The sequence below is a fragment of the Gymnoscopelus microlampas genome (assembly GCF_963454915.1).
Source record: "Gymnoscopelus microlampas genome assembly, chromosome: 18".
NCBI classification, from domain to species: domain Eukaryota; kingdom Metazoa; phylum Chordata; class Actinopteri; order Myctophiformes; family Myctophidae; genus Gymnoscopelus; species Gymnoscopelus microlampas.
The window spans coordinates 16,925,838-16,940,119 of record NC_139955.1 but is presented as its reverse complement, the minus strand read 5'-3'; the positions used below and the strand labels follow the sequence as shown (position 1 = coordinate 16,940,119).

Here is a 14,282-nt window from a genome sequence, read left to right as displayed (position 1 = left end):
GTATGACCAACAGGTGGCAGTGTTTGGCAGCCTTGTTGAAAAAGGCTGTTCCTTTTCAAAGATAACTTATGTCGCCAGCACCTTAGAATTAGAAGGTTCAGCATAAAAAAGACACTCAAAATTGTCTTCAACTACTCTCATCCACACTGGATGTTTTAGGAGTACAGACAGCAGTAATAGAGGTTCTATAACAAAGTCACTTCACTTTCTTGCAGTTAATATCTAAGTGATATTAAATACAAAAACAGTTTTTGTATTTACAAACAGCTCAGCCTTTGGTATTATGAATTGTCATAATTTGTAAGTAAGCTTGTTAATATCATGCTTAATTTACTCATTGCACGACAAAGTATTTCATATCTAAGACATTATCTAACACATGGAATATCGCGATATTAAATACAAGAACAGTTATGGAAAGCTCACCCTTTTGGTATTATAAATCATAATTGTTATTATACATCATAATCTGTGAGTAAGCTTGTTAATATTTAGTTTAATTTTATACTTTGTCATACAGCAAAGTAAAAATCAGGCTTTTTTTCTTCCCTCTCTCCACCTGAGATGATGTCACAGTAAAAGCCCACCAGCGGCCACTCCATGAAGGTTACCATGGTAACCCTCCTTGTTATCCGTTGTTCTCCAGTCACCTCTCTCCTATTATCCCACCCTTCTTCTCTAGTCCTCCTTATCTTTCCTCTCCCTCTGCTCTGCTCATCAAAAGGAAGAAAGACTGGACCCCGCTGTATGAAGACATTACCGGTAAGAACAAAGACAGTGGCTGCTCTGAGAGAAGTTAAGCTGCTCATTTGAAGGGATGCAGATGAAGACAGCAGGGTTCCTTTGAAACTAGGGTTGGCTTAAATTAATTACTCATACGGAGCGATAGCAGAGTCTCTGTACGTCTATTGTCTGTCACTTGTTGTCGACGAAGAATCGTATTCGCTTGATGTCCTACAGTTATATCCACTTGCATTAGTTGAATAATCTTTGCTTGTGCTTGTGCAAGACAAAATGCTCAAAATTCTAACAAATGTTTTATTTAAACTGTTCTCACTGATACAGATGCACCTTGGCTGATAAAGGATCTTGATGCCATACCGTAAATCCACCCATCAAAACTAACATGGCCAACCTCAACTCTACAGGCCTAGGATCACACACGATGACCCCTAACCTAGATTTGACCCCGAGGCCAACCTTCGGCCTCCCGACCACGACCGCGTTTCCTTGGAAGGAGGAGCACATGCAGATGCCCACGGTGGTGGTGGTGATCGTCATCATCTTCTGTGGGGTGTGCATGCTGCTTCTTGTGGCTTTCTTCTATGCTTTCTGTATCTGCCGCTCCATCCAGACTCCTCCCAAAGACACCGCCGTCAGGCGTAGCTTCGAGCGAGAAGACGCGACGTTCAGACGCAGCTCCTCGGGCGGCCTGACTTTGGGGAATGTTGTCTGACTGTGTCTGCGTTTGGACTAGGGTTGTCCGATATTGGCTTTTTTACCGATAACCGATATACCGATATTGTCCAACTCTTAATTACCGATACCGATATCAACCGATACCGATATATGCGGGGATTATTGTGATTAGGGTAAGCTCAAATTTCATATCACACACACCATATACAGTAAGAACTCCTGTAACCTATTTAAAAAGCAAAAAAAAAAAAAAAAAAAAAAAATTTTTTTTTTTTTTTTTCAAAAACCGATACCGATATTTTCCCGATATCAATTTTTATGCTAATATCGGCCGATAATATCGGGAGGCCGATAATATCGGACATCCCTAGTTTGGACTGGACTACATGGGTCTATGGATGGAGATCCAATGCATGACATCCATTCAGGGGTCATCAATATGTCCGTACACAGACAAATAAGTCTGTGGCAAAAACTTGGTCTTGTCCGTGGAAATGTTTTAATTTACACACCATTATAATGTTCTTATTTTGATCATAAGAATTACTGAATGCCAAGTCTTCAGGTTTTCTTCAGAATATGTATGACTGAATGTTTTATTTACAAGGACCACCATAACTCTGAGAGTGTACACATTTGAACATTTGTACACTCTCAGAGTTACAGACCTGTTATATGGTGATTCAGGGCTCTTTATATGTTTCTGGTAATATTTGTTAATTATTGTTGTCCACTCATTTTGTATGTCTGTGGCAAAAAAAATATTTTGACCAAAATGTCCACCACAAGACAGCATTGTTTTTTCTTTAATTGTATTTTTAATTGTATCTTATTCTTATCTCTTTACTCTTACCTGTACATTTGTCCCACGATTACTGCTCTTGCTGCTACAGCACAATTTCCCCAAGGGGATCAATAAATGTTTATCTTATCTCATTTCATCTTATCTTATCTTATCTTATCTTATCTTATCTGCTGGCATTTTTACCATTGAGCTAATATATAGAACCTGCCTGCTTGCTCAGGGGAGAAATTACACTTTTACCTTCAGGTCAAAATTCATGTCAAACCATAAACAAGATCGTGTCTAACATAGACACAGGATCTAAATGTCTCAATAGAAGAGCAGGGAGAGACCAAATACAATAACCATAATTGTAAAAGTTATATTGTCTATGGTAGAGTTTGTTAAACTCTACCATACAGATTGGACAACCCCTAATTTAAATTACATTTGAATTAAAGAAAAGTTACACAATACCACTTCAAGTTAAATTAAAGTCAATTAAAAAGAATGTGTAAACATACTGTATGTGTGACTGTAAATGGCAGTGCCTGCCTGAGTGACAACAGAAATAATTACCAATTATTTTATTTGAACTTTGAGGTGAAAAGAGCTTCCTGGGCTCTTGGGCAGGATAACCTTATTTGATAAGATAATCTAATAAAAAACAGAAGAGAGGAAGTGAGAGGAAGAATCTGACAGGAAGAGTGAGAGAGAGACATTTTAAATGAGCTGCTCACAAAGTAGAGGAGAATATCAGTTATTTGGGTTCTATCAACGCCCCTTTGCTGTTCCAAAATCACAGTAAGCCTCCTGGGGCTTTATTACTTTAATCTAGCATTATCCACAACATTCAGTGCTTTATGGGAGCATTATACAAAAATACCTATCATTCTGATTAGGCTAAAGCAGTGGTTCTCAAACTTGTACATGTCAAGGGCCCCCCAAATGAATATGTATTTGGCCACAAACACTCATCTCAAAATATGTTGTGCCAGGATCTTTTTCCTCTAAAATAGCAGATATACAAGTATGTATGTCTATAGGGTTAAAGTGGTTAAACTGCTTTTTTGATGCTATATTAGCTAATTTTGCTGTGGACCCAGCCCACCCCTCAAGAACCCCACTTTGAGAACCACTGGGCTATCAGCTTGATCCAGATATAAAATGGGCTCCAGTGACGGTTTCATGACATTGAGCACATGGTGCTCTTCTGGGAGTCGTGGGAGCCATTTGCAGACGCCATGATGATGTGTCTGTCAGCAAACTGTGATAGGTCCAGCTCACAGTGGGGGTCCTGGAGACGCTCCTGCAGGGTGTCCTTATAGTGGGACTACAGGTGGAGGAAAAGAATAAATAGCTTTTGTATATAAACTAGAGGGTCGGGCCGCTACGCGGTCCTCCTGTCTAGTAGCCTGGCGCGCACATCGGAGACAGAGACAGAAGAGCGTATAGACGTTTTCCTTGCAACACCGGTGCTTGTTTCTCGCACATGATTTGGCAACGCGCAAAACGAAAGCGAAACCTAACTGCAGCATGCAAATCGAAAGCGAAACCTAACTGCAACACGCAAACCAAAAGCGAAACCTAACATGCAAGTGACAAACACGAAACAAGCACGAAACCTAACAGACAAACAGACAAACACGCAAACACGCACACATCCAGTTTGCCAATTGTATATATAGAGATGTGTCTTGGGAAGTTCACAACACACTGCGACATGTGCTATTTTCAGTGCAAGAAGACACCGGCGAGCAACTAAGTATAATTTATACTTAGTTGCTCGCCGTATAAATCAGGTGTAACAGTGATGAAGGAGTATATAAATACACTAAAGACAGGGAAACTAATCTGATAACCCAACGAGAGACAACAAACAGGGGTGTAATTAAACACATATCAAGATAACGTAATTAGGCAAAGTGTTTAACAACCCGTCATGTCTCATTGTAATGTAATCTTCCCCTGCCTTTCACCTTGATAAGAGTCATCTCCTCCACACAGCCCTCCTCCGGAGAATGGCCTGCGATTTGAATACGGTGGGAGTGAATAGACTTTACGTCGTCTTCATCCGCCCCTGCTACCCGCGGGAAGACCTGAGGACAGGACGGGTGGAGGGTGATGGTGGAGACACAGACCCAGGGACCCACACATCTACATTCAAAACATTTAAAAACTATATGGACAACTACACAAATAGCAGATGCGTTGTGAGCTATGTTTGAGAATGAGTCAGGTCAGGAATCATGGACTGTATTTAATCATATAATTAACTACATTTTGATCATTTCCGACAGTTCGCGTCACTGAAACGCGTGCTGCATCAGCATCAGGGGGTGTAGTGATGTGATGTAGGGTCGAAGCCTTGCTCATGTCCAGTGGTGGAAAAAGTACTCACATTTATTACTTAAGTAAAACTATCAATACTGTAGAATAGAATTCAAAATGTACTTGAGTAAAAGTACAAAAGTATTGGTATAAAATGTACTTAAAGAACCAAAAGTAGAAAGTACTCTCTGACATGGAGTGGAGTAAGAGAAAAAGTATAGAAAATTGGAAATACTCCAGTAAAGTAAAGGTACCTCAAAATTGTACTTAAGTACAGTACTTGAGTACATGTACTTGGTTACTTTGCACCACTGTTCATATCCGCTGCATCCTACAGTGGGGGATGCGATGTGATGTGATGAAAGCCAGTGGTTCTCAAAGTGGGGTCTGGGGAACCCCCAGGTGGGGAGTTCCAAGGGGTCCCTATAGCTAAATGATTGATAGCTGGGAAATGGAAACCAAATGGACCTTTACGGGTCTGTAAATCAGATAGATAGAACTAAATGGACCGGCAAGGGACCATTTGGTTCTATTTGATTGATTGACCGGTGGGAAATGGGAACCAAACGGACCTTTACAGGTCTGTAACTCAGAGAGTGCCCAAATTGACCCTTACGGGGTAGCCTGACACTAAGCCTGAATTTTCATTTCGATGCAGCTGGAGCCAGGCTACCTTACGGGTCCATTTGGTTCTATTTGTACACTCTCTGATTTATGGGGAGTCCATGGCCTAATGCATACCAAATGGCGGGGTTAAACCCCTGATGTAGGCTGAGAGGCCTGCTCATATCCTCACCAAAGCGTCTTCCTCCTCAGGGGCTCGGCGAGGCAAGACGGGGGCCTTGCTGATGGTCTTGGTCTCAAACTGGGGACACGCTGCCTGAGCATTCCCATCCTTGTCCCGCTTCCCCTTCAGCCAGTAGGTCTCAATCTCCACGTTCCCCTGAGAAGAGGAGACAGGAACGCTCAGCACGAATGATTCACCATGAAGCACACAAATAGACACACACGCACGCACGCATGTTTAATAATAATAATGTTTTTGAAACAAGTATATATTTTCATTCCAAAAATAAATTAGTACAATTTTGAATACAGGACTTTTACTTGTAACAGAGTATTTCTACACTGTGTATTGCTACTTTTACTTAGGTAAAAATAATATTTTTTACCTAAAGATAAAGTACTAAAGTACATAAAGTACTTCTTCCACCACAGCCTGCCCCTGACCTTGATCGTAATGGTGCCCCGCCTCTCAAAGATGAAGTGAGTTCCTTTCAGGTGCTCATAGGTGGCGCTGCTGAGCTGGATGTGCATCTCCTGATGGGACAAAGTGTGATCAATAACAGTGATGTCATCAATCACCACTTTCCAAATGGTGGATCAACGTGTTGATTTCATATAACGGTTGTTCTTTCTCACTGTCTCAATGGATTTCTTTCTTTCTTCCTACCTTGCCACTGCTCTCCATGGCAGATGCAGTGTGGACTGTGTCACCATGGAGACCGTAACGTGGCATCTTGTGCCCGACTACGCCAGCTACCACCATCCCAGAGTGGATCCCTGTTCAATAAGACAGATGGCATTGCAATCAGTCACACACAAACAAACACACACACGCACGCACACACACACACACACGCACGCGCGCGCACGCACGCACGCACGCACGCACGCACGCACGCACGCACGCACACACACACACACACACACACACACACACACACACACACACACACACACACACACACACACACACACACACACACACACACACACACACACACACACACACACACACACACACACACACACACACACACACACACGCGCGCCCACGCACACACACACACACACATATGACTATAACAGCAGGTTATAGTTGCTCACCAACACGTATCTGTATGTGGTTTCCATTGGATGGATCCTTGAGGTGGTCTATGGAGCGAAGCATGTCCAGAGCCATGTCACAGATGTTTTGGGCATGATATTTGGTCTTCTCTGGAGCTCCTGCCACGACCATGTACGCATCGCCAATGGTCTCAACCTGCAACGTACAATGTTCTGTTTCTGTTACAAAATCAGACAAGTAAATAAAAAAACAAACACGATAGCTACGATGGACTATGAGGTAACATCATTTCATGTGAACACACTTGTTTTTGTCTGCAACGCTGATTGATTCTAAAGTCATCACATTATTCTAATGACAGATTAGCAAACGTATCCATTGGCTGTGGTGTGTGTGTGTGTGTGTGTGTGTGTGTGTGTGTGTGTGTGTGTGTGTGTGTGTGTGTGTGTGTGTGTGTGTGTGTGTGTGTGTGTGTGTGTGTGTGTGTGTGTGTGTGTGTGCGTGCGTGGGTGGGTGGGTGCGTGCGTGGGTGCGTGCATGCGTGATTCATACCAAGGTATCAAAGCGTCTCAATATTTGTATAGCTTTCAAAGACAAAAATAACGCACGTATCCTCCGTCGTTGGTGCTGAGCCAAACTGCAAAACAGCGGAAACATGAAAACCAACAGGGCTCGCAAGATCACTTTTAAAATGCTCCAACCTTTTATTCTGTTGCTGCTGTGAATAAAGTTGGAGCATTTTAAAAGTGAGTTGCTTCTTGTTTTCCATAACACAGTATATAGCTACAACAAATACAAAACAAAGACTATATAACAGCTTGAAGAACAGCATCCCAGTGTGTTTTCACCTTGAACACGCGGTGCTTCTCGCTGAGGGTATCAAACAGAGTGTACATGGTGTTTAACATGGACACCACCTGTAGGGGCGTGATGTGACTGCAGATGCGGGTGAATCCCACCACGTCGCTGAACAGGATGGTCACATCAGGAAACACCTGGAGAAAGGAAGCACAAAGTCACGACATGATTCCATTATCATGTTACATACAAGGGCCCAGCTTCCGAGTTGTAAATTGAGGCTACATAGGAAGTTCATATGAATGGCCTGTAGTCTCGCTGTTTCACCCCTGTTGGTGTCAGAAGCAATTAGGCTCCATTCAAGCGGATGGGTTTTTGCCAAACTTTACACTTGATTTTATTACCTTACTAAACATTGTCATAAATACTATATGCTTCCAGTCTATACAACCAAGAGCCTTCAATCCCCATCCCCGCTCAGCTAAGGTGCTGGAGGTCAGAGGTCAGCGATTTCTCTAGCCCTGAGTCCCGTACCTCACATATAGAAAGTTCAGTCCATGTACCTCACATGTGTTCACAGCAGGCTCTCCTTTGCGTAGCCTCTTGGCTACTGGCTTAGGGATCATTCTGTACAGAAGGTCATCGGTCTTCTTCATCTCGTAGTCCAACATCTTCATGCTCTCCTCCAGTTTACTGGACTTCTTCTGCTCCTGAGCTCACAACAGGAAATTGATTGATTGATTGATTGATTGATTGATATATTTACTGATCATGAAATAAAAGCACATGTCACATGCAACATATCTGACCCACCATAATCAAAAGGATAATGCAAAAAAGCTTACATCTTGTTTCCATTGCGGCCCTTAGTATGAGGTGTGTACTGTATGTCTGTATGTCTCTCACACACACACACACACACACACACACACACACACACACACACACACACACACACACACACACACACACACACACACACACACACACACACACACACACACACACACACACACACACACACACACACACACACACACACACAGTCTACCTGTATGAGGGCTCTCTTAAGTTCCTCTGACTGCTGTGTTCCTGCCAGCACCAGGTCTCTGCTGGAGTCATGCATGCTCAGGTCGTTGATGTACAGACCTGTCTTAAACATGGCACTGAGACTCTCCATCCTGACAGACAGACAAACAGACAGACAGACAGACAGACAGACAGACGGACAAGACTATTCTTTACAATGTTTTTTTTTATTTGAACCTTTAATTATAGTTGAATGTTGGATGAGGAAATGTTATTTATTTATCAAGGCATGTCTACTGTGTGTTTATTTTGTGTGTTATGTGTATGCAATGGATGTGTTTGGTTTCCTTACACAGGAGTTCCCAGGAAGATGATGGACTCCCATTCAGGCATGTACCTCATCTGTCCCTTTAGTCTCAGACAGCGCTGCATGCCGTCACCCCAGCTCTCCATAGCATTAGTCACCCCAGCATCTGTGAGAAATGACACAGCTTACAGCACTGTTTCCCAAACTTTTTATGGGTCACAAGTAAATATCTCCTTTTTTCCGTTTCTTACATTTAAAAATATGTATATTATTTCAGAAGATTTTAGAAATTTTAAACAACACAAAAATCAAAAAAGTATTCAAATTAAAATTTTACAAACTTAAAACATCTAATAATGTTCATTAATAAAAAAAATAAAGTTTAAGAAGTAGAGACAATAGCAGATCTACAAGCTCACAACACAGCGCCCATACTATTTTCACTAGTATGGGTCCCGGGGCAAAGGTTTAATTTCTCTTTTGGGTCTTGAGCTAAACAATTTGGGAACCACTGGCTTACAGTATCCAAACTTGTCCAGATTTCACTGTTCTACATACTATAAGTGCCGTATTAGCCTTGCATCACCAGACATCTAAATTCAATATATGAGCTAGCTAGGAGTGGAGAAAACTAGCGCTAGTAAACCTCATACCACTGCCAACCAATCCAATGTCATTTTTTGTCAAAAGACAGTTAACAATCTTTTTTTAAGTGACCTTTGTAGTCGTCTGCGATGGACTGAAAGGCCATAAGCTCCACATCCACATCAGCAGAGCGGTTGGAGTTCTCATAGTCTGAATCTGTGGACAGGACGAATAAAACAAGGTCAAATTAGCACCAATATAAATAATAAAATAATATATAGCACCATTATGCAATCAATTCAAGCTCCAGCTTAGATTGAATAATAAACCACAACTGAGAGATGAATGCTGTGTTTCAAATCAATCTCATGAAATGAAATACATAATCACTTTTCATTGTCACACACATTTTCCTCTTCAGAAAATCTAATCATGTGGGTCTCGGGATCCACAAGGGAATGGTGTGGCTCCAATGTGGATCTCAGACTCCATGTGGCCAGGCTACAACGACAGTCGTCTACATATCTACAGTAGGACAAATCTTTTTGTATTCAAATTGGCTTAAAGGGAGGACCGGCCGGCCGGCCGCCCAGCCAGAGCCTCATTGACTTCCATTATGAAGTTAAAGTAGAATATTTCAAAAAGTATAAAACGTGTGGGGAAAATATTGCGGGCCTGTGGCCTATTGGCAGTATGGACAACAAGTTTGGTGCTGATCAGTGTGGAGGTTAGCTCCGGATACACAGACACATAAACACACAGACAGACTGACCGACCCTCCTACAGTATATAGAGGGTCCTGCAACTCACATAAACACTCGCAGGCACACACACACACGCGCACTCGCACACACACACACACACACACACACACACACACACACACACACACACACACACACACACACACACACACACACACACACACACACACACACACACACACACACACACACACACACACACACACACACACACACACACACACACACACGGCTGAATGGCTCCCACTCTTACTCTGGACTCGGTTGTGGAGGTTCCGTTCTCTCTTCACAGGTTCCTTGGACATGATCTCAAACAGGTTGTTAGGATGGGAGATGATCTGGGTACAAATTCACACGGTCACATACTGCACTGTACTGCTATTCAATAAGCACTGTCATGTGTGAGTGGTGAGGCCACGCTTAAGCTTAATTAATGGCTCTTTTCCACTACTACAAGAACTAAGGGAACCGCAGTGCCGTGTAACTTCACCGGGTCTGGATTTGTTTCCATACGCTACAGCTCACTTTCAGATAAGGTTGTCCCAACATAATTTGGGCCCTGCTCAGAAGGCACTGCTAACCCTGAGTCCTGGTCCGAGAACTTGTACTTTCAAAATGAATGACTATAAACTAGCAAGGCTCACAACATGTCGGCTATTTTTACTTTATTTTGAATTTTTATGTTAAGTATATTTTCGACACACTTATTCGAGTATCAATTAAGCGGTGTAATAGAGGTATAGCCTGAGAGATCACACCATGTTCCAGGTGAACTCCACTAGGGGGCGAGCCAGCAAGAAGGCATCGGTGATCTTCTTTCCATCCAGGTCAGGGAAGACAGTAGACAGACCAGAACCTACATTGTGGACCACCATATCCTGGTGAAACATGTAGAACCATGAACATACTGGATTCAATGAAGTGTACATCTAACGTAGCCTACAAAAATATATGTCTGTGTGTCCTTATTCTTTTAACCACTTATACCCTCTATTAGTGAAACAGTCCTTCTACACCAAATCCCTCCACCAGAAATAGCAGATATAAGCTCACAACTCGTCGCATTATTTGTTACGCGTTGTGAGCTTGTAGATCAGATTTTTCTGGCAAATGCCCCATTTGTCTGTGTGTCCTTATTCTTTTAACCACTTATACCCTCTATTAGTGAAACAGTCCTTCTACACCAAATCCCTCCACCAGAAATAGCAGATATAAGCTCACAACTCGTCGCATTATTTGTTACGCGTTGTGAGCTTGTAGATCAGATTTTTCTGGCAAATGCCCCCCCCCCCCCCGCCACCCAAGATAGGGGTCACTAGGGTTCAACTGGTCAACTTCCTTTGTTGAGTTTGGGATTGATCCATTACCTGTCTGAAGACGATGTTGAAGGGAAACACCTCAAAGAAGAAGTCTGAGGTGATGGGCAGTATTCCCTGCTCCTCTTCATCTTCCTTCATGATGTAGCGATACGCTGAGTTGTCAAAGTTCAGCCTGTGTTCAAAAACAAAAACAAAATCAATGTCATGGTTAGAATTAACATCATAAACAGCTGTACCAAATACAAACTGGGTGGGTGGGTGCGTGTCACATACCTCATGGTAACATGGGAGTAGTCTCCCACCAGCTGTTCAGAAAGCACCTCCACATGGATGTCAGTGTCATAGAACTGCTTCCCCATCTGCCTGAGCTGACCCATGGCATAGTGCAGATAACCCTTCCTCTTACTCCTGCAGGGCACAGAGGAAGTCCCTGATAAAGCTGTCACTTGTCTGCATCTTATCTTTTGAAGAAGGATGGGCTTCATCCAAGTGTGTGTGTGTGTGTGTGTGTGTGTGTGTGTGTGTGTGTGTGTGTGTGTGTGTGTGTGTGTGTGTGTGTGCGCAAGTGTGCGTGCGCGCGTGCATTCGTGCATGCCTGGGTGCGTGCTGTGTGTGTGTGTATGTGTGTGTGTGCGTGCGTGCGTCTCTATGCGTGTGTGTGCGCGTATCATCCCTTGTTCCCTGACCTGTAGTGCAGGGTGACTCCAGAGGGAGATTCTTCCTGACAAAAGAAGGTTGGTGGCTGGACCTTGGGGTAGCTGAAACGAAGGTACTCATGAAGATTGTCCAGCCCGTTGACAAAGTCACGCACATGACGACCCAACACCTTAGTACAGAGGCAGAAATAGTTAGCACTAACGTCAGTCTGTTACACTTGCCCAAAATGTTTGTTTTGGATTTTGTACAAAATCGACAGAAACCTTTGACATGCATATAACATAAAATCTTAATGATGTTTGCAAAAAAACGAACTTAAGAAATCTCTTTCATATGGGTAATTAGAGAAGTAGCCTTGCACTGACTTGAGTTAAATAAACTCCTTCCTACTTGAATGAAATATTAGAGAGTTCTTTCTGCCGTTACTTTGATGATCACGAAACACAGAGAACTAAGGCTACGAATACTATCGCATTCACAGCAATACGTTTAGACTGTTTGCACATATGAATGTCAACAAACAGCAGTAAAGAACAACCCCAATTATATGGCAAAACAGCAACAGAGCAGTACTGGCACTAACAACACAGTATACATCGTCTTTCTGTCATGTTTGTACCATTGAACAACACAGTTTCAACAGCTTCTTCTGCTTGAGTGTTTGTTCTCACCTTGAGGATTCTGTCATATCCGTACTTGCCCACAAAACCCAGAAAATATACACCCCAGGAGTTCATCAGGTCACTGTAGGGAGTACCTGTCACGCCACTGGCAGCCTTCGCAATGCGTGGAATCACACTTTCACTGTACACCTGCACCACACGCACACGCACGCACAAACAAACGCGCGCACACACACACTCTTATTAATTCAAGTCTACATTCTGCAACAAGTATATACAGACTGGCATGAACACATAAACAAACGTCCATACCATTGCAGACAAATATTGCCATGCCATTAACAAAAGGCTATCAAATAAAAACGCTAAACAGATAGCGTTTTTTATACAGATGAAAAAATTACACAAAACAAAATACCTGATGAGTGACAAAGGAGTGCAGCCTGACATCTGCCCTCTCTCTCACCAGCTTCCACACATCATCTCCATATGACTCCTTAATGAAGTCATGAAGGCTCTCACACAGCAGCCCGTACATAATCTCTCTCAAAAGAACTGTACACGCTATGTGCAAGGGAATCACTTCCCAACCAGAACACCAGTAAGTGGAACAATGCTTTTTACTGCCTGTTGTGTCTGAAACGTCCACCCCTCTTACTAGACAGCCAAACTGAGGTGTTATCTGCAGGACCACGATCAGATTTAAAGGTGCCCCTATTACATACAACCTTAAGTGTCAATGGGCCTCTATTGTCTTGCTGTCAGACTGTCACTGCCTGATGGTCCAGTATGTATTTCTATGTGACAGCAACATACAGCAGGGACCACCTCTCAAATACAGGTGACACCTTTCAAAAGCTTGTTGTTCCGTTCAAACAGACAGATCCAGGCTGCACATACTGAATTGTTCAACGATTGCATTGTATACATTGAATCTATGATTGATTATTATGTTTTAATTATGTAGCACTCTGGGATTCCCTGTGAATGAAAAGTGCAATACAAATAACATTTATTATTATATATTAAACACTTGGTCAATGGTGGCTACACTAACACTGTTGACAATGACAAATATTCTGTGGTCCTGAGTGTCTGGAGTTCCCAAATGGCATTGTTGACAACAACCATATCCACTATGTATGGCAGTGAAAGACCTTTCTCCTGCCACCACCTCGGGGTCGTCTTTGAATTCTGTAAAGAAATCTGTGAGAGAAAAAGGCATGTTTTGATGATTACGTAAAGGACACTGATGGAATTATTTTTTACATATACAGTATCATTGAAATACTGTAGTAAGCCTATAGCACAGTCACTTCTAGATGTTCATTCCTGAATTGTTATTATTGATGCCACAGTTGATTTCCTGAGATTGGGCTCGAACTGTAGTCCAGCTTCTCTCACTGAAAAGCTGTGATTAAGGACAATATGATCAATCTTTATCGTTTTATTATATTAAAATTGGCTTAAGGGAAGTCAAGCCGGTCCACATCGTCATTTCACTCTGACTCAGCCATAACCATATAAGGAGTTCCCAATGCAGCTACGCCCAAATATGGAGTGTGTTGTTTAACCTCAATGTGCCGTCAGGTTGAAAAGCAAATTGTTGTTTTATTGTTGTGACCTTTCTTTTGGTTACTTTTAGGTTTTAAATGATATTTACAGAAGAATCTTAATACAATATTTTACAATGGATGCAGATTTTTACATACTTGAAAAGAACCCCAGACGCAAACCAATAAACAAACAAAACAACCTATCTATCCTTACTTTTAACCCTCCAACTATCCTAACCTACATCAAAACAAAAAGTA

The 14,282-nt window shown here is 42.3% G+C and overlaps 1 protein-coding gene across 1 annotated transcript; it reads right to left on the bottom strand.

Annotated features, from left to right (window-relative positions):
- Positions 1-3,389: 3,389 nt before the first annotated feature.
- On the bottom strand, positions 3,390-13,006 carry LOC311033948 (soluble guanylate cyclase 88E-like; the record flags this gene model as incomplete). Its single annotated transcript, XM_084041683.1, has 18 exons — positions 3,390-3,536; positions 4,183-4,302; positions 5,331-5,477; positions 5,765-5,854; positions 5,988-6,097; positions 6,425-6,581; positions 7,235-7,381; positions 7,748-7,894; positions 8,236-8,365; positions 8,566-8,686; positions 9,238-9,321; positions 10,123-10,207; positions 10,628-10,747; positions 11,237-11,360; positions 11,462-11,596; positions 11,875-12,014; positions 12,517-12,657; positions 12,935-13,006. The coding sequence occupies 18 exons, from the start codon at positions 13,004-13,006 to the stop codon at positions 3,390-3,392; spliced, it is 2,217 nt and encodes a 738-aa protein (XP_083897809.1).
- Between the last annotated feature and the right edge of the window lie 1,276 nt (positions 13,007-14,282).